Source organism: Calliopsis andreniformis, chromosome 1, assembly GCF_051401765.1.
Source record: "Calliopsis andreniformis isolate RMS-2024a chromosome 1, iyCalAndr_principal, whole genome shotgun sequence".
In the NCBI taxonomy this organism is placed as follows: Eukaryota; Metazoa; Arthropoda; class Insecta; order Hymenoptera; family Andrenidae; genus Calliopsis; species Calliopsis andreniformis.
Genome location: NC_135062.1, coordinates 17574445 through 17594820, shown reverse-complemented (window position 1 = coordinate 17594820; position 20376 = coordinate 17574445). Strand labels below are relative to the sequence as shown.

The 20376-nt window shown below is 41.4% G+C and overlaps 3 protein-coding genes across 10 annotated transcripts in view; 2 read left to right on the top strand and 1 right to left on the bottom strand.

Annotated features, from left to right (window-relative positions):
- Spg (dedicator of cytokinesis spg) overlaps positions 1 to 20376 on the bottom strand; it is a 27095-nt gene extending 6719 nt beyond the window's left edge. For 3 of the 6 annotated variants that reach the window (XM_076392410.1, XM_076392421.1, XM_076392430.1), the window contains exons 1-6: positions 20211 to 20376; positions 16465 to 16548; positions 16125 to 16318; positions 15773 to 15921; positions 1021 to 1105; positions 58 to 507 (exon numbers count right to left, since the gene is read on the bottom strand). In XM_076392410.1, coding sequence (XP_076248525.1) covers positions 58 to 507; positions 1021 to 1105; positions 15773 to 15921; positions 16125 to 16318; positions 16465 to 16548; positions 20211 to 20247 — 999 coding nt within the window. In that variant the 5' untranslated portion in view covers positions 20248 to 20376. Of the gene's footprint in view, positions 1 to 57; positions 508 to 1020; positions 1106 to 1286; positions 1435 to 15772; positions 15980 to 16124; positions 16319 to 16464; positions 16549 to 16961; positions 17081 to 20210 lie in introns of those variants that run through there. The other 3 variants (XM_076392440.1, XM_076392447.1, XM_076392456.1) reach the window with 3 other exon arrangements.
- On the top strand, positions 4706 to 5522 carry LOC143180221 (uncharacterized). The gene is made up of 3 exons (XM_076379795.1): positions 4706 to 4730; positions 4820 to 5252; positions 5366 to 5522. Exons 1-2 carry the CDS (start codon positions 4706 to 4708, stop codon positions 5173 to 5175), a joined length of 381 nt encoding a protein of 126 aa, XP_076235910.1. The 3' UTR covers positions 5176 to 5252; positions 5366 to 5522.
- On the top strand, positions 5413 to 15096 carry Inx3 (innexin 3). Of its 3 annotated transcripts, XM_076377746.1 has the most exons (6): positions 5413 to 5552; positions 11315 to 11501; positions 12151 to 12575; positions 12685 to 13080; positions 13254 to 13435; positions 14216 to 15096. In XM_076377746.1, the coding sequence occupies exons 2-6, from the start codon at positions 11339 to 11341 to the stop codon at positions 14238 to 14240; spliced, it is 1191 nt and encodes a 396-aa protein (XP_076233861.1). In that variant the 5' UTR covers positions 5413 to 5552; positions 11315 to 11338; the 3' UTR covers positions 14241 to 15096. The 3 variants fall into 3 exon arrangements, with proteins under 3 accessions (XP_076233861.1, XP_076233843.1, XP_076233851.1); XM_076377728.1 differs by lacking the exon at positions 14216 to 15096 and having other exon boundaries at positions 13254 to 13460; XM_076377736.1 differs by lacking the exons at positions 5413 to 5552; positions 14216 to 15096 and adding an exon at positions 7545 to 7682 and having other exon boundaries at positions 13254 to 13460.

The window sequence follows — 20376 nt, the reverse complement described above, 5'->3', positions numbered from 1 at the left end:
GGACTTGATTTCGAGCTCTTACAAAGCTGAAGCTGTTCAGAATTTTTCGTGATTTACCTTGAAAGTCATCTCAAGCTCTTCGGTGTGATCCTGTGTAGCCTCTGCAAGGGATAAAACGGCAACGCCGTGAGGCCGTCTGTAAGTGGCGCTGCCCGCCTTATTCTTCCCAAAATCAGAGTATAACATTCTGCCACATCGCATCACGTGCGCGACCATGTACAGATCCTTGCTTAGATCCGCATTACCGAGATCGGTGAAGATCGTACAGTTGCTGTGCATCTTCTCGATGAAGCTGGAGAAACCCTCCTTCGATATTCGAACCAGGTATCGTTCACTCAAGTATATATTCCGTTTCGCGTCGTACAAGGAGAAATAGATCTCCGTGTTCTCACCAACGGAATGGCCAAAGTCTCTCATGCAAAAGTAGAGGTGATGTGTCAGGACCTTTTTATGCTCCTTCCGTCTGAGGGTCGATGCGCCCTGCGAATTCTCTGCACTCTGGACGTGCTAAAATTCATCCAACGAATTCGTCAATTCTTCGATTCTGCTACCTACTTCTTTCAATTCTTTTTACACCCTATGAGTTCAAAAACCAGGATAGATATTTAAAGATATAGGAAAACTAATTAGAAATACATGTACGTAAGTTGAAAGGAGTGACAAGACGGTAAAAATGTCATGCCACGAGCACGTGTAACGAATCGCAACTTGGCGAAGTCAGCTTCATTTGAATTCTTGCGGAGCAGTCGAAATAGTCAGCTCTCTGGCTAGAATTTCAATGAGCTTCGCCGAAGTACGCGGTCAAGTGCTTTTTCTCTTTCTCTCCGCTTTATTGGAATCACTTTTCCATGTTCAGCTCGGCCACTCTATCCTGTTTTTTCCTCGATATTGAATCACCGTTCCTATCGTCTCAAATGTGCAAATGGATAACGTCCCCCGTACCAGATACTACGAACGTTAGTAGATTCTATAGAAATTCAGTTTAAATTTCATACGATATAGTTATCATGGGATAATTACCACGTGATAAAGCTCAACGACGGACATCGTATCCGGGTCCACCATATGGGCGCCCTGTCGTGGCACCAGATCCAAGCCCAGTTTCCTGCAATTCCAAGTAGACAGCGATTAGGCAACATTTTAGAACTCTGACTACTTCGATTTTTAATATTTTTCCTAAAACGCGAGGCTCGGATAAGGTATGGGAAATATTTCTGTCTGCAAATGTAGAGGAGAGGTCAATTCTGATATCCCTGATAGGCTGATGGTTTAATTAATGGTATTACTCATTGCGTCAGTTTTTGAAGTCGAATTCTGAGGTGGCCAAAGCTATGCATTCAGCTTCCCATGACCCTGGTCGGTCGCATACCATAGGACCAACGTGTTCTCGAACGCATTGAGACCCTACAGGTCCGGCTGCTTGGTTGGGTCCTCCTGTGGCCCCTTCACCTCCCAGGAATGCAACTACATACATGTACACGGTGCACGGTTTACATCATCCTACCACTACAATACTTATTTCAATTTTCGATACGCGTTCAAGTAAAATGCATCTGCTTCTTGAGTTTTCTTTACTCAGCTTTACTCTGCACTCACTTTACTCGGTACTCTGTTCTCCCGTCTTTCAGTATAGATATGTCATCGAGGCGAGTCGATGTATATCCTCCTACGCCCTCGCGAGCTTCTAACATAAGGCTGAAAATTTCTAAGTTTCTAAGCAATTATTACCATCTTGAACGTAAAATGAAACTGATCCCGAGGGCATTTAGTGTGGTACGGCCCTGAGAATCTAAGGAAGGTTCCCCGTCTGAGCCCCCCGTTGATGGAATGCAGGTGAGCAGGCAGACTTCGATGCGTGGAGACAGGTACAGGCAATGTCCGCTGCGTCGTTCGGACCTATGTCCCATTCCAAAGATATCGGATATATTCCCTTGACCAGCGATCAAGTTCGGTTCAGCCGCGAACTACAATATCATCTTTGGACGAGTTCGGGGCTTCTTCTTTTGCTTCTCTCTCTATTGCGACAACTCCTCCCTTCATCAAACTTCAATTCGTTTATTATATCGATGACCGTGAATCATTCCTATTCCTGAAGCGAGTAGATTTTGAAACTCAAAGCATTTATGACGTAAATGAAAGAAATTACAAGGTACGCACACCTTTCTCTTTCTGAAGGTTTCAGATATCCCTCGAGGAGTTCAGTAACCATCTAATCGTCTTACACGCTATAATTACACCGTCAAATTTTAAACTTCTGTTCCTGCTTGAAACTGGCAATCGATTATCGGCCTTTGTCCGTCTTCCACCTATTATCGTGGACAGCATTCTTGTATTATACTTTACGCTTTGTCTTTCTCACTAAAATTTTGTACAAAAACCTAATATCTTCATAAATGCTTGTGGATTAAATAAAAGAATTGGTAACTTTCAGAAAGGTTTTAGCATAGAAATTGCGTAGCTTGACGTGATTCGAAGAAGAGAGAAATCCATGGCGGTCGCGCTATCGCGTATAACGGCCTTAATAGGAGTGTTTCCTGGTCCCGGAACGAGTAACGAGACTCGTCTACGTATAGAGAAGGGCTCGTGGGAAGATGAAATGAACATTGAGTGTGACTCGAGCGAGGGTAGAGGCACGCGCGCGCGCGCTCGTTCGCTCGCTCGCTTGCACGTATTTCTCCTCGTCGGCGTCGCTCAGCTACGCGATGACCAATTCTTTGCTTGCAACTACAGAGGACAGTTGCAGTTCCGCAGTACACTTGCTCGATTCTGCTCCGCACGATCGGAGGATGCTTGCACGCTGGCTGTATGCAGTAATAGATGTCAGGGCCAAATACCCGGGCCCCCACGATCTCAATTAGATCAAATGACCAGCGATTAAGCGTGATTAGCTACGAACCTTTCAATTTTTCGCCGCTAACGTCGGTTAAGTTTACCATTCCAAGCGATTCCTAATAATGGAGGAAACGATGCACAATTGTAGTATCTGTTTTTATAAATTGCGAATACATTTAGGTATTTAATAATCCACGAAACAGAAAATTCGATGAGAAATAAAACATCGAAGTTGTTGTGGTTAAGCACAATTGACGTAGTATTCTCTGTTTCTTCGAAGAGGGTGCAAGAAAGACCCTCCACTGTGCGTAAGTTTCTACCACCAGGTGTACGTTTATTAAGTTCGAGGGTCGCCACCATTCATTAGATTTCTTTGATGGAGGTAACAGCATGTCGGTAGCTACATACCATAAAGCTTTCCTCTCTACCTAAGCTAGCTTTCCTCTGGCGAACGTGCTACCTCTCCTCATCGTACAGCCCTGGCTCTGACTGCTCCGAGTAGAACAACGCTGGGTACCGTGCTACGCCATAGCGACCACAAAAAGAAAAGAGGCAACCTCACCAGGGAACAGAGGGCAGCGTTTCCCAACTTGAGGGAACTTATTTGCTAAACTACTTTCAGTCCACTCTTTTCTTTAAGATTACCTAATACACCTTCAAGTAAATTTTGAAGTACACACAGTCACTTACAATCACTGTTTCAAACACGGAGATAACTTTATTGTTATGCAGTGAGCTTATGGTACTCGTATATACAGGCAAAAAAAGTTTCAGTAACCTATGATTCGTTGAAACAATGCTGTCCAGGTTAAAAATCAAAGTCCTGGGGAAAACGCTGTACCTTTGTTGCTTTTAATGGTTCGTTTACCGTATTTGAAGGAATGCATGTTAAAGCGAACACGTTAGGGGAACTGGAAGGTTTGGGAAACCCTGAGATGGGGACTACGGTTATGCAGTCCGGGAGTTTTGTTGCGTACCACCGCATTACCCCAATGGAGAGGCAAAATATTGCACAGAAAGGTGAGACAAGGAGAACGAAGGGGAAACAAAGAGAGGGACGGAAGAAGAAGAAACGAAGATGTGTAGAGGGCAGTGCACGCCGAGTGGAGGCCTCGAGGCACGCTCATTAGAAATAATAATTACAATGAGGCGGGTTATAAATGTTGCCACTTGTTCAATACACGCCTAATCGGAAAACATGTTAAGCATCACTGTTACCACATAACAAATGAAATACTTTATTTCTTATTAACGAATGACTTGATACCCAGCCACCAAAACGGTTGTTATATTTATGGAAATAAATGTTCTCTGAACAACTACTCTAAATGAATGCGAATCATTTTTTCAATTGAAAAAGGTCAAGGAATGTTTGAATAAAGAATAAGAAACTATACACTGGTTGACGTAATCTGAAAATCTTGAAATACGCGTATATGTATTCGCCGAATCTGTGATCTTCGCAAAGCCAAAAATTGGAGAAGGGAAAGAGAAAGGAGAATGAAAGAGGAGTGCGCATGAGAAGTCTTAAAGAGCTAAAGTGAGTCTCCTCTACGAGGGAACAGGTTCCCAGTATGGTTACCGTGTACATATTCACCGAGCTGAAAACCTTGAGCTCCATGAAAGAGGGAGAAAGAAGCATCAATTCTTCTGTATTCTGTAATTTAATTCACTGCTATATTCAAATTGAAATGTTTCAAATTCTAAATTTGAAATTCGATTTAAAATTCAAAATTTGAAATTCGGTTTGAAATTCGATTTGAAATTCCGTTTTAAATTCAAAATTTGAAATTCGATTTGAAATTTAAAATTTGAAACATTTAAAACAGTGAAAAAGTGCAACAAACATTTTCAATGCGATAGGATTAACTAAATGAAAGAAATAATGCAGAGAGAATGTCTGCGTCATTTTTTATACTACGAAAATTTATTCGTTTCATTTCATCTAATTTCTCCAGCAGATGATCCGTGACAATCTGCCTGAAAGGCGGCACAGCAAAGAAGAATGCGATGGTATTGTCGATCTCGCTGGTGACTTCTACGAGTGACTATACGCACCTGATAGAGTCGCCCCCACGCTCGAGAACTCGGTTGGACGGCAGGCAACATGGCGGAGAGTGGTGGGGCCCAGAAACCAAACCTCGATTCTCTCGGTTCAGTTGCTACTTGTCCATCGGGCCCCGTCGGTTCGCTGCACGGAGCCTCGAAATTTTCTCGAAAACCATTCGGTTTGCCGGCGAGACGAACATAAAAGGAGAGGGAGGAAGAAAGAGAGAGAAAGAGAGTCTGTCTGACGTGCCGCGTCAGGCATTAACTCTCGACACGACGCGTTCAACGTTCTGATCCTTCCCCTCTCTTTCTTTCCTCCGCGTGCGTCGAAGAGAATTTTCAAATTGATCGCGAGATCGAGCATCGAAAAGGTGAGTCGTGTGAACCGTGCAAGTCGTGTGAGAGTTCGTGATTGCTGACATACTAGGAATTTAACTTAAGAAGAAAGAAATAGTCGAGACGTCTAGATCGCATCGGTCCACAGGATTTCGAAGACAGCGACGCCTCATCGTCAGAGGGAAGAAAAGGGCAATCGACCAATAGGCGCATGATTCCTGCGCTATTGGCTTGTGGGAAAACAAAAGAGCTACGAAATCGTGTGCATCTAGTGGGTTCTACTTGTGGATTTTTGAAAACGGGCTACTAGTCAGCTGTGCTGATCCAAAGAAAAGGTATTGTTCAATGAACCTTCGCGTTCATTATTTTCTCTTAAGCAATACACTGTTTAATTGAATTTTACGAAATAGTCTTTATCTCGAAACTATCTTCTAAGATGCCCCGCCGAGCGTCAGTTTACAATGTAATTACAATAACTATTTGGTTTATCTGCTAAACAAAATATTTATGTATCGATCATAAATAGTTGGCGTGTAGTTGCAAGAGAATCGTCAACACGCGTTAACCTATCGAAAGCAGGAACTAATTTTCGTCCCTACGGTCACGTGCCTTGCTCCTAACGAATAGTTTACTGTACGAGCATTATACGCGACCTATTAAGGTTATCTCTACTCGACTTTAATTGCTCAAGCATTCTTCAAATAGTACAATTAGGTGTTCTCTAAGAAAATACTGGTATGCTTTATTAGTGACATGGATGAATACTCGATAGCGTTGAGAAAGGAAAGCTTGCTGGAATTGTAAATGCCAGATTAACCGTGACCGTTGGCGTTGTTACGAAACAGCCCAAACCTCATACCACATTTTCCATTGTGTTAGAAAATTGCCTCTAACTTTCGGTCGTGCTTATGGGAAAATCTCTATTTTGGCGATAAGGATGATGTTAACAGTAAAATAGCTTGAGGACGAAACATGGAAGACCTAAGCAAACTAACAACATAGACAAATCCGGAATGCAGTGTAGTTCCAGAATCAGGGGAACAATTCTGTGTAGCAAAAGATAAAAAATTCTTGATAAGGGAGCGTTTCGGTCTGTAAAGTTTCGTTTAAGGTTTCAAAATGTGCGGTAATCTCTAACGAAAGCAAAAACATGAGGCTTTTTGAGAAAAAATTGTTTACAATTTGTAGAGTTCTAACCTTGCTACCTTGAACAAATATTGATATATTTTTTTCCTTTTTAAATTGTCTCGTTTCGTGTGACAAACTGCTGTAGTTCGGCATCTGTGAAACATGTTATCTCCTTATTCGAGGGACTTGCTGGCAGACTGTGTACCTTCGAGTGTACCTTGGATTTAATTCACCACCTTCCCTGAAAGTTTGTAGGAGATAACATCATTTCCTTAAACTGCTCTCAAAGAAAGATATAAGATAGTTTGTCGTGACTATGCGGACCGAAGAAATAAAAAGTTGAATAGAGCTATGAGCGATCTTACAGCATGTTTAAAATGAAACCAACTCGTAGGAGCAGGAGATCTTCTGTTCATCTTTCAACGCGATTAAATCAATTGTTGATCAATGGACGAGGAAATGAACGACAGCCAAGTGGATTCTCAATCCCGGGATGTAATGAAAAATACCGATAGCAGAGGAGAGCTCTTAACCCGTTTGAAAGGCGTCATATGGGCAGGCTTCTTCGGCTGCGAGTTTTATGCTGGGTTTTGTCCGCGAAACTGGTTTGTCCAGAATGTAAATGTCGGGGGACCAACTGGACATTCGATCCGCCATGTACAGAATTTCGAATCCTGTAGAGGGACTTTCAAAATTATTCGATTTACACGTAACGAGCAAAATGGAAGTTTGACAACGACAAACTGAAATTATCGATATCGAGAAGGTATATTAATATTATAAATAATTGACGAGAAATAAAGTAAGGTTGTGGCATAGCTTGAAGCAACGAAAAGTACACACATGTTTCGTATTTACAATGATGCAGAGATATCCATCGAAGTCAACTGCACCCTACGTGTTATGTGCAACGCCCGTGTGTAGTCGTAAAAGAGTTGCTTATACGACACCGTGTATGTGTGTGTCCGGAACGACACTGTTCGTGATGTATACGTCTGCCGTGCTATGAAATGTAATAACCTACAACTGAGTCTTGTGTAGAAGTACACGGGTTATGCGTCTCGTGCATTCGCTACAACCTTTTGTGTTCAGTATCGCGAAAATGTGCCCCTACAATCTTGTGTGGGCTGATTTCTTGTATTTATTCTGTATGTACCGTACAGTGTCTCGATATCTACATTTATAGATGCAAAAATGGACAAAGTTTAGGTGTGATTCATGGCGCATAAAAAGAAATTATTATACAAGTACTTCCGGAATCCCACTGACGGAATTGATACAAGAGTATATTCACTTGTACAAAGCAGATCTCTCTTTTATCTTGGAACGATAGAAAGGTATTTTTTTTCGTTTCGCCACTTCCATTTCACATCGCTGATGAAGCGTCTCGTGTCATTCTCGTATTCAACTTGATGTTGGAAACTGCATACGTATGCACTGAAGTCGAATACGTTCTAGCGGTTCTGTAGTAGCCACATTGAAAAAATAACGTCATTCTGTAGGTATTGTCTAAGCCTTTTGTCTGTATCATTCATCACAGAAATCTCGTTAAATCGTATTTTTATTTCCATCCGTAAGTACTGGAAAATCGCGTCGGTATTCACCTTTCACTCGATGACGAGACGAGTGCCCTTCACTCGTACACCATTATTCGTCCGCAATATCCGATCGATCGATCGATCGATCGATTCGTACATATAACGAGACGTATCTTTTAGGTACGGTCACGTGAAAGCGGTCGTTGAAACGTTTGTTAACGGCAATGAAGTCTTCAAGTATAGGCAATTTTCATACAGATTTTCTACCTGTTCTGTCTGTACAAAGAACAAAATAAAAACTGCCGTAGACAAGTTTAAAAGTTTAAAAAGCGTTGGAAGAAAATTTGTCACTAGTCCAACGTCACTACCAGGGCTGTCGTTGAATCTCGATTACGATGAAAGGCTACAGGCGTGGTTACCGGTAAAGCAAGCTAACTGTAAAACCCCTTTCCATCACGGAGTCGTTATGCTCGTCCTCCAGCCACATATATGAAACGTTTACGCGTTCTGTACGATCCTTTACCATTTTATATATTTTTGTCGATGAAATCGTTAATTCGGTTGTTTTCTTTTAATGGTAACTATAAAATAAACGATAGTTTTTACCGTTGGGGTTTACAACAAAAACCAGAGGTCAATGCACTTTTCGTTGGTTTCAGATGAAATGTGTGCATTGAGCATTGGTTTTAGAAAATTGTGTTCAACTGTACGTATTTCGTAACTTTCCTTGTTGCTTGATCGCACAGCCTCTTAGCAACAGAGATCATTTGTTCTCGAAGGCTTTGCTATTAGGCGAAACCGCGTATGAATTATGCCGAGCAATATTTTTTAGTAAGCGAAGGTCTTCGCATGAATGAAAAACCGAGCAAACGGGGTCAGAAGCATTGTCATTCCAAATCTATGAGAAAACGAAGAATTTTTCAGATTATCGTAATTTCTAGAGCAAGACTTCTGTCAAATATGAACGATGCTGATCCTTCTTCCAGTCATCTCTCGCGAATAAGAAAGAAATTTGATTACTTATTCATCTGAACGTGTAATTCCATGGAAATGATTAATTCTGCCTCATGAATCGCGTCATTCGACAAGAATACGCGGAGCGAGATAACAACATATGAGCAAAACTATGTCAACTTAAATCGAGAAAACTTATGAGTAGATACACGATACGTCTCTAACCAGAGCAAAAACTGAAATTGCATAGACTAAAGATAAATGCAACTTGAGAAAATTTCTCTGCATTTGAATATATTGACATGGAGAAATATGTTTGGTTCGATCAAGTCGCGTAAGATTATGTGCTAGGCTGACGATATTTTACCGAATAAGGAACCAAACGAGACGTCGTCTTGTGTAAGTCCAAACCTGTTCTCTTCTGTATCCGTAACCCGATATGAGTATAATTCGCGCAGGCGACATCGGTCCGTGTTGCAGCCACGAGAGTCAAATCACGCGCCAAAAAATCGAAACCATCGAGTCTCGTGGTTACACACGATTCTAGCTGTGTGCTTTCAAATTTCAACTCGATACCACCTATCGTTAGCAATTAGTAACCCCACGGTCTGTGATCATTGATGGTTAGCGAGTCACGGCCTGCGTGCATGCAAATTATCACAGAATATACATTATTTACATGATAAATTGGTAGAGTATGAGCACATGAAAAAGTATAGAAAGAAAATTTATAACTCTGTGCAATACGAGTCGTTTCGTTCAGCTGCTAAGAAGTCTGGAGTGCTGGTACTCGAAACAGAATACTCGGTTTCTTCACAGAACATGCAGAATTGTTCGAATAATGATGAAAAACGTGAAGTCACATATAAGTCGTAGTCTCTTTTCTCTGTTGTAAGTATCAACTTTCGTAGACGACAATTCCGACCCACTCTTGACCACTCGTTTCCCAAGAAGCAACCGAGTAACTGGTCTAACTTGTGTACACGTTAACCGAGAGCGTTTCCAGGAAGCATGGTGAGGAAGAATCGTGGAATATGTTCTGACGGAAAGTTAAATGCCCATGGATGAATCTAACGAAGTGTATTCATTTCATTTACGAGTAAAATGTGACCCCGAACCCATGCACTCTTCATTCGCTTGAAGATTCACATCATCATCACATAGACAAGCCTTGCATCCCTACTCACTCTCGAAAATCATTCATCCAGCAACAATCATTCTTATCACCGAGCATATCAATTTGCTCACGTTTCACAGGGAAATGGCTCGAGAATAGTCTAGGGAATTGCGAAAGAGTGCGTTTCTGCATAGAAATTATAGATTAGCTTAAATCATCTATCGACATCGAAACAACCGCACGTCGGATACGAAGGTTTGAAATTACACGCGATCCTCTAGGTACTGCGTGGGCAAAAGCAAACGGTGTCTCGTGAAAGAAAAATGTGATGAAATCTAACTGTAATCAGCTTGGTAATGTAATAGCTGATCATCTTCTTGTCAGCGTGTGAAGATATAGAAGTCTGGCAATTCGTCGCGGAAAGAAAATGTTGAAACCACAAGATATTTCTACCGAACATATACCTAACCCAGACCTATTATGGATGGATACTTTTTCAAGCTGGAAGACCCAAAACGCTTACACATTTTCAGTTGACGATTGTAAATGATGTAATTCAATACCAGTTTGTCGTTCTAAAGAAGAGAAAGAGCGATTCAGCAGCCTGCGGCTAGTTGGCAACTGTGCATATTTTCAGATTGACCCTTCGTGATGGCACGCGCTCCCTGCTTTCAATTAATTAACTTAATGTACTCCTGACGACTCACACAACTCGGCTGTTTTGGGGTACAAGCTTGTATTTAGTACTCTGAAAGTTTTTAAACGCTTTCAATATTATTATAAAAATATAGTTTTACGATTGCTGAATGGATTTGAAATCTTAATGGATTCGTAAGTTCGTACAAAAAGTGAACAACCATGTTCCGATAGAACAACAGCAAACAGCCGTACAGTAGTGTTCCTAATGTGCAGAAGGGTGGTGTGGACTGGAAATGGGGAGCCATTCCACGTTCTTCCGCGCGTGAGAACAACGAGGGCTTTTGGAGCAACGGAGAACATAAAAATCCTGGTGTTGGAGCTAGCTATTCTTGCGACCATGCTTTTGTTTCGTCACGAGAACAATTCACGTAGCTTGAAGAACGACGCGACGGGTCTCAGTCGGTATCGATCCCTCGTACATCTGTCGTTTCTGCTAGCTTGCTATCGGCACTCTACGATCCACTACGCGAAACTATTTGTCGAGAATCAAGAAGTCTAATCCCTAACCGTTGGGGATGGAAGTATCGAGATGCTATTCGACAATGACGGACAGTTTTCTCTAAGTTGATCTAATTTAACCACTGTTTTCGTAAATGATACAGGAACGTTGTACAGTAATTGATTTATGAATGCAAACAAAGTATCGTTTGCTTGTTTCCAGGGGTGTGTTTAATCCAAGGGCAGAATGGCGGTGTTTGGATTGGTATCGGCGGTGGCCGGATTCGTGAAGGTGCGATACCTCGTGGACAAGGCTATAATCGATAACATGGTGTTCAGAGCCCATTACAGAATCACCTCTGCAATTCTGTTCGCCTGTTGCATAATCGTTTCTGCTAATAATCTTATAGGTAAGTACTTCGTTTTTCTGACTTTCAAAGGAAGTTAAATAAAGTTAAAAGTTTGATTCGACGCTGATTAATAATTTAAGACTTATTCTGATTATCTCGTCTTCGTCTTGTATTCGTCATATTGTTTATTCTCGTCTCCTGCAATTATGATCTATTCGTGGCTGAATTAACAAAGAAAACTGATCCTCTTAGCTGACGTACGCGGGCAGCAGTGGGTCAGAGATGATCGCGGTTGCATAAATGCAAGAGCGTAGGGCACAGACGGTCGTGATTAAAGTCATAACAGCGGTGTCGCGTTTCGAGGACACGCGCTTATTTATCGAAGGCCCTAGCCGTTAACTACGACTATTCGACTCGGTTTCTGCACGGGACCTCGAGACTAGACCAGACAGCTGGATTCCGTTTGGTGGTCGAACGCGTGATCGTCCTCTCGCGAACAGTAAGCTTATCGACTCGTTAGATTTATTGCACCGCATCATGCACACGTGTGCTACAGCTTTCGACCTGGTTGTCGACGCGAGGAAATCCATTGCATAATTTCATGCGCACAATTGCGTTCGTAATCGTATCGCTCAAATACCTCCTGTTGTTCCTCCGCCTATGCCATGTACTTCACTTTTACTTACTGAAAAATCGTTAACGCTCGCAGGTGATCCAATAAATTGTCTAAGCGAAGGAGGGGTGCCTGACAACGTGATAAACACGTACTGTTGGATCACGTACACGTTTACGCTACCACACAACAGTGCGAAACCGGTGGGCACCCACGTGGCTCATCCTGGCCTGGGAGGTGACCTCGGCGAGAAGAGGTATCACTCGTACTATCAGTGGGTGCCCTTCATGCTGTTCTTCCAAGGCATTCTGTTCTACATACCCCATTGGATATGGAAGCAGTGGGAGGAGGGCAAGGTCAGAATGATATCCGAGGGCATGAGGGGAGCTATGGTCGATAACAAGCAGGAACGACAAGCCAAGTCCCAGCGGCTGGTCAAGTACATTTCCGACACGATGCACCTGCACAATACCTATGCCGCTGGTTACTTCTTTTGCGAGGCTTTGAACTTCGTCAACGTGGTACGTGTAATCTTGTACATAGAAGGTTTCTTTTTTCCTTAATAGTAAGTTATCCTGGGATGCTACAATTATGTCCGTCTCAGTAAATATTTTAATATTTGTTTGTTAGGTAGGCAACATATTCTTTATCGACACTTTCCTAGGCGGGGCATTTCTGTCGTACGGTACTGATGTGCTGAAATTCAGCAACATGAATCAAGAACAACGCAGCGATCCTATGGTTGAGGTGTTCCCACGGGTTACCAAGTGCACCTTCCATAAATTTGGTGCTTCGGGGACCATTCAGAAATTAGATGCTCTGTGTGTTCTTGCTCTGAATATCCTTAACGAAAAGATATTCATTTTTCTATGGTTCTGGTTCATTCTTTTGGCAGCGTTGTCTGGTGTTGCGTTACTCTACAGTATGGCTGTAGTTCTACTGCCCAGCACTCGAGAGACGATCCTTAAGAAACGATTCAAATTTGGCACACCATCCGCTGTCAGTGCACTCATCAGAAAGACACAGGTGCCTTGCTCTCAACAGTTCCGAGTTTTTATTGATAGACTTTGAGCAGAAACTATAGAGCTAAATTGAAACGAGTTCAGAAGTTCAGAAATCAAAGTTATTTCTATCCATATTTACTCACGATACGGAACGCAATTATCATGATTTATTTATATCTACATATTTATTTTTAGGTTGGCGATTTTCTGTTGCTTCACCTATTGGGTCAAAACATGAATATGATGATGTTTAATGAGGTGCTCGACGAACTCTGCCGTCATTTAAATCTCGGTTCTGCGAGCGGAGCGTCACCTACATCGGTTCCTTCGGCACCTAGCACCCTCGAAATGTCGCCCATTTATCCAGAAATTGAGAAGTACGCAAAGGACACTGAGATTTAATCCCTACTTATTTTTCCCCCACCATATCTTTGCTTTATTTTCTGCATTGTGATAACGTCGAGGGTGATCATATACCGTCGATCTCTGTGAAAAAGGTTTGCGCTATTTAAGGTTATTTAGGAACAGCATGACGAGAATGTAATCGATTACGTGACACAGCTATATAAGTTCTTGCCGATCTATAAGGAGGTAGAAGATTACTTGCTTCCGAAAAGGGAAGAGGAAAACGTAGCGCCAAATCTTCTAGACAATAAAACGCGTATGAGTTGGGTAATCGTAACAGTTGTATCACGATTTGACCGTAGACATGAAATTTCAAGTAGAATGTGTTGGGCAATTTTTACAATAATTGAACATTTTTTAACACAGTGTTAAAACATAAGAAATACGGTCGCCTCGATGGTGTTTCTGGATTCCTGCTCGTGCAATGCACATTGTTTCACATTCCCTTAATATTATTGTTATTATATCGCGTGCGCCGCGGAAGAACGAGTGCCTTCCAAGAAGAGTATATAAGTTTGCAATAGACGACCTATTACGTTTCATTGACAACGGGGTAGTGCGTTGTCTAATGACTTTCATCAAATTAATATACTCTCCTATAATTACAAGCAATATTATTCACGGAAAGAGCATGGTATATCAGAGAAATGAGTGTTTCCATTTCGCGTGCAAACAGGAATTCATCTTCTGTATTAAATTTGTTAGCGATTAGATATAAAGAAGACTGTTTAAATAATTTCTTTCTTTGTTAGGTCTTTGTGTCGTCAACCACAATAACAACAAGAATGTTTGAAGTGATCGAGTTAAATAAGATACACTGTAGATACAAGGATAGGAATTATATATTAAAGTACAAAACTATAAAGAAATGCCATCTGAAATCACTATGAACGTAACAGTGATATGTTAGTACGTGACAAAGACATAGAAGAATATTTTTTGGCTCTGAATAAAAAAACTTCTGATACATACACGCACACACGCACAATATAAGATACACAGTATACAATAGGATGTCACGTGTGTAAGGAAAAACTACAAATCTTACTGTCTATTCATCGTTTGGTAGTATCGACGTGGGACCAAACCTATTTCTTTCGACCACGCAAACGTGCGCCTAAAATGAATCGAGTGGACGAAGAGAGGAATGAAATGTTTGTAATGAAGTTTTCTATCAATATCTGCGCGTAAGTGGTGCATTTATCGTTAATTTAAAAACGTTGTACATTTAGGGACATTCCCAGTTACACGCATCTAATATCTGTCCAGAAATTATTAGTACACGTATGTTTAACGATTAAATTTTCGTTTTTTTAAAAGCTTAAGACAAGCTTAAAGCGGATTTCGAGTTAGGAAAAATTTGTGCATATATAATCGACTTAAATTTAAGTAATATTAAATGTACGAATTTGTTTCATTTTGGAGAGAATGATCGTCAGATCTCTATGCCTTCTACTTGCATTAAATTGTACAAAGAATTTAAATTCGCGTGTTTAGCATAGAGTCTGAATTTGAATATTTTGATAAATCAAAAATATAAAAGTATATTGTTGGAACTGCGAAAGATAACTTTATCGGGAGGAACCGGCTTCTTTGGGCCGTTTATTCTCGCAAAAAGAAGCATAATATAACGTTAACGATGTATTTTTATAGTATGAAATCATTATCTATTGCTCATGTTTCATATTTCCTGAGATTGTTTGAGAGAATGATGTATAATGCTGCCGTTAAATATGCAACGACAATGACTATTATAGTAATAACTATCTGACTATTTTATAGATTTTCTTCTTTATTTGTAGTAAGTCTTGTTGTATTATTATAATTATTATTATTATTATTATTATTATTATTAGTTGCGTTTTGAGTGATATATTAAGATTAGATTTAGCATAAGATGAATGAAACGAATACGAAGTAGCTGATGACTATTCGCAATGTGCCTTCCTATAGAATTATATCGAGAATTTATTAGTGCTCTTAGAATTTATAAGATGCCGAAGAACAATGCTCATTCGTGACGATTGCACCAAAATCAAAACGAAGACTGCCAACGCGTGCAACGTTAAATATAAATCGTAAACACAAATGAGATATAGAAGAAAGAAATTATTAAAGTGAAATAAAATTCTACTCTTTCTATACGATGCACCAATGCTAATTATTTAACAATGGCGGAAAGTGATTCTCATTTGGTCATATGAGAAACAACGCGAACCGTAGAATACTCTACGAATTCATCAAATATTTTTTTTCTATATTTTACAATTATTCAATAATCAGTATCTGTCATCATAATCAACACTTACCGATTTCCCCAATCCACTTTGTTGTTGATTCTCAGTTTCAATTCCCGTGTCTGATCTGTGGTCAGAGTACCGGTTAAAAGCTGTCGCCGCCATTCCAACAGTTCCCTCATCACCTTGCGCAGAGTATTAAACTTGTATGTTTCCCGTTCCTGAACAAGCATCCAAGCAATCGGAAACGGTCGAATTAGTGTCAAGATGCATACATACCTATGTGATACGATTAAAAATGAATGTGTAAAAAATGAACTGTATATAGATTGATATATCGTATCGGAGCAACAGCGAATCATTAATACATCTGGCTGAGAAATAAGGTACTGTACCTAGAGCAAAGAGACAAAGATGCACTCACCACGTACAACCTCTTCCAGATACCGCACCATTCTCGGAGAACGAGAGTGACTTCTCGGACCACCGGATCCTCCAGAGGTATCACCGACTCATACAGACCTTCATTCTCGATCTTACAAGGTTTTAAGTGTATGTACGAACTAGGGAAGATACCTTTCACCGCACGATTCTTTGTCGAGAAGCCTCTGTACCAACCTATAACCAGTAACCACCGATTCAATTTTCATCAAACTTCAGGAACTCAGTCGAAGGGTTTTAATTTTTTGTCTGGAGGTTAAATGAAATGCACATGCAGAAACGAGCCAGTTTTCAACAGATAAATAAATGTCGCATCGCGTTACCTGCGCATTCCTCCAAAATTTGTACAGTTTCTCCAATCTCCAGAGGAAGCCCATAGCGCGTGTCGCCTCGCCAATTATACACGGCTGCGGAAAGAAGACAAAACAGAACTGTTTTAGATTAATGGCCTGAACCATTATGAATCTCTTTGACACGTTTATCGCTATGAAAGTATGTTATATTGTGACCCGAGGTACGCAAATGGCTCCTGTTTCTGAGGAAGCGACGAAGTGCGAAAAATGGGATAAATATCTTTTTGTATCGCATCGTGGAAAATGTCAGGTCTCGATAAACGAACTTCGGAGCACCGGACACGCGTGATTCACGGACGACGAGTCAACTTCCGGTCCTGCCATAGGGAAACGTACGCGAGAAGCATCCGAATGACGACGGTCTATCACGGAATGTGTGTTACGCGTTTATTCGCCCACTACCAATCGAACAGAACAATGCTCATACGGGCAGCTGACGAAACGCGTACGTGTACATACATACATACACATTCCAACTATCTCTCCCTGTCTTCTTTCATGTCCTCCTCCTTCCGCTTCAAATACTATACGTGCAATTCTTAAAAGGTGACTTAATTACTTGATAACTTTCCAGTTACAATCGATCATTATTTTTTCTATCGTTTCTTCCCCATTCATTCGGCTAGTCATTAAAAAATCTATACGAATAGGTAAGCCATAAATCAGAAGACGAATTTTATAACTTTTTATTTGTCCCTAGGAGGACGTAGAATTTTTCGTGCACATATCTTCGAGGTTGTCAGGATCGAACAAAGGGAGCTGCCAGAACCTTCGCATTGAGAGCCCCTACTGGTTTTCCCCCGCGAGTTTTCCCGGGGAATTAAATCGATAACTCCCTGTCTCCCGTGTAAAATGTTCTCGACGGGTGACCCCATACTCTCTCTTCGTCAGGCAAACACGGCGAAACCATGATTCTCTCTCTGTGAAGAGAAGAAAACAGAGAACTCCTGTTCGTGTACGGAAATATAGGAATATTCGATAACTGAAGGACATCCCTTGTCGAAGAAGAAAAAAATACGAAAATTTCTATCTAGACGGGGAGTATACAAAAGAAAGCAGAAAGAACCGAAGAAAAAAAGACTTGTTAATCGTGATTGTAGAGAAAACGAAGGAAGCAAACAGAAGGTTTCTACAGAAAGCGAACGCGTTCGTGCACATAAATATAAATGAATAAATAAACGAGATGGAACGAGACTGATACTTGCCACGATAATTGACCGACTTCTTTTTTTACACACGATGTTACAGAACACGCAAAGGTGCGTCTTTAACATTCTCTTCGAAACAGAATTAGTTGATCCTTATTGTCCAAATAATCGTAAATTGTGCAATCAGTCCCATACAGTAATAGTAAAAGTTTCAGTAATAGTTTCGGTATGAAGTTAAATCGAAAGTTATTTTGAGACAGTTTATTTTATCTTGAAATATCTTTTTCGGATCAGAGGATTCCGATTCAGCAAAGCCTCTGCTCAAAAGAATTCAGACATGTAAAGGAGGAAGGAGCAACAAGGCAGCTGATTACTGTGACTTTCGCATCGACTCGTAGGGCATCGACCAGTGCACATGCAGAGAATTCAGTCGCGTGAAAATGCTTTGCAAACGCGGGAGGCTTAACGACAATGGAGGGCTGCGATGCTTTTAGGGTGGCTATGCGACACAAAAGCGGGGACACTCCCTCTCTGCCGAAGAAATCGTAAACGATGACATATGAAATCATCCTGCTGCTTGGCACTGATCAAACCTTATCTTTCTCTACCTCTCAATTCTGCAATTGAAATCTCTTGCACCTGAAATCTTCTAGAAATAGAAGAGAATGCTTTTCCCAAACTTTCGGAGTCTGTGTAGGGAAAATCATAATTGTACAAAAATGTCCAAAGAATGAAAGTGATCGTAAGGACGAATGAATTGGAGCATGGCACGATTTTAGTCCGTCCTTGGAGATAATCTGTGATAACTCGCCTGGTACCGTAATTATCAAATCAACTATACGTGCTCGCGATAAGGCATCAGGTACTTTGCATATATTGTGCTATCGATCGATTGGAAATACGAAACAACAGTGGAAAACAGAAGTAGCTACATATTAGGTGCTATTTAAATATTATCTGAAACAATCCAGGAATCAGTAACGAGCACTTTCCAGGCACTCCTTTCACAATTAGTTTATGGTATAAGAAAGAAGCATTATGCTGTTAATAACGCTTTCTCATTAAAGATGAAGACTCGAAAGCTTGAGAAACTTTTCCTGCACTATCGGCTTTTCTTCAGCATAGGAGTTCACGTTGTGAAAACAAAAAATTGTTTCTACAAATAAGAAGCACGGAGAAAATATCGAGGTTTACAGTAAGAGAAAGATAAATTGAATGCCTCGGAACTAAATAAACAGTACGCGAGAATTTTATCGTATAGATAATAACGGAGATGGTTAGATTGAAAGATTATAGTTTAATCGTGCCGCGGACACTGGCCTGTGCCACCGAAATAAGTTTATCGACACGGTACAGACTTCCATAGCAGTTTGTGTTTTAGGTCTTGTAACATGCTGCAGTCAACAAAATTCGCCCAATTCGCCGAATCAGGCTGATTAGCGATCATTTTCCAAGAATCGCAGCGGAGGGGCGAGGAATGCGACAACAGAGTCCTTTAACCGCCGCGTAGATGCATAAATAAATAATACAAAAATATCTGTGGCGCACATGTTTCAACAACAGCTTGCAGCAATCGGATCGAAGGTTTAACATCCGCGTCCCGTAAACACCAATGGTAGAGGACGGTGTGCGTTCCCGAACTCACCAGACGTGCAGACGAAACAAAATTAGACGGATGTAATTGAAGGATACTTGACCGTAAAGGACACATTCAAACATATACTAGCTGATCGCAGTTCCTACGACTCTTCGATGAAAGAACAGTGAAATTATTACGACCCAATCGAAGGGTAAAAGAAAGGATACTTCCGGTTATAGGAAAGGCGCGCACCGTTCGACTCACGTTCCTGTGCGCGCATCAATATCGAAGGAAACTCGTGAGAGTTTGTGCTCGAACTAATGTAATCACGACGCTTTATACTCGAGGAAAAGATCATGTGGCAATTATTCTGTGATATTATTGAGCACACTTCTGTGTGCGCTAATGTGGGTAGCGTCAGCCGGCGCGCGGCGCGACGCGAGACGAAAATCTAATGCTGCAAGTCGGCTCAGCGGTCGCTTTTTATGGGACTTGGTCTCTTGCTGTACTCGCATACACGATCAATGCATGAATGGGAGAGCCGAGGCACACATACACACAACTGCTACGCGAGAAAACAGCGGCATGGCACGAGTACACGCGCACGCAAATACACGGCGACGGCGGAATGAACGTCTGTCTTTAACGGGCAGCATCGGTAGCTCAGAGCGTATGGAAGTGGCATGTTTCGCGGCACGTTTCGCGGCAGCCGACACATTTCAAGATGCTCGTTAAAATCGTTGACACTGGAATTTCCGGCACACTGGAGCATCGTGTCCGTCGCGTCCTCTCGTTAACGGTTTTCCGTCGTTCGTGCCGAGGCGTTGCTAAACGTATCTCAGCTAAGAGCTAAGAACACAGCTACGGTCGGGAGAATTTGACAGATTCGCGGTGATCAATGTCGCGCGCGCGTTAATCCTTGGAGAGAAAGAGAAACATAAAAATGAAAGAACGAGCGATGAAACGGATGAACGCGTATAAGAACTCACCGACACCGTATTTGGTCGTTTTCGTGGTCGTCCACATCTCGAGCGGTCGGATAACAGCGCTACATGCCTTGCTAAACGCTCACAAACCAGTCCCTCGGTATATCACGAAAAATTCGAAAACACAAACATTGGGTGTGTGTTAGACCGCACAAGTGCCACCCTTGCG

Coding starts and splice junctions, on each gene's coding strand:
- LOC143180221 (XM_076379795.1), top strand. CDS start 4,706: ATGAAAGAAATAATGCAGAGAGAAT. Junction 4,731..4,819: donor AGAAATAATGCAGAGAGAAT/GTCTGCGTCATT, acceptor TCTGCCTGAAAG/GCGGCACAGCAAAGAAGAAT.
- Inx3 (XM_076377746.1), top strand. CDS start 11,339: ATGGCGGTGTTTGGATTGGTATCGGCGGTGGCCGGATTCGTGAAGGTG. Junction 12,576..12,684: donor CTTTGAACTTCGTCAACGTG/GTACGTGTAATC, acceptor TTTGTTTGTTAG/GTAGGCAACATATTCTTTAT. Junction 13,436..14,215: donor ATTTATCCAGAAATTGAGAA/GTACGCAAAGGA, acceptor TTTCTTTGTTAG/GTCTTTGTGTCGTCAACCAC.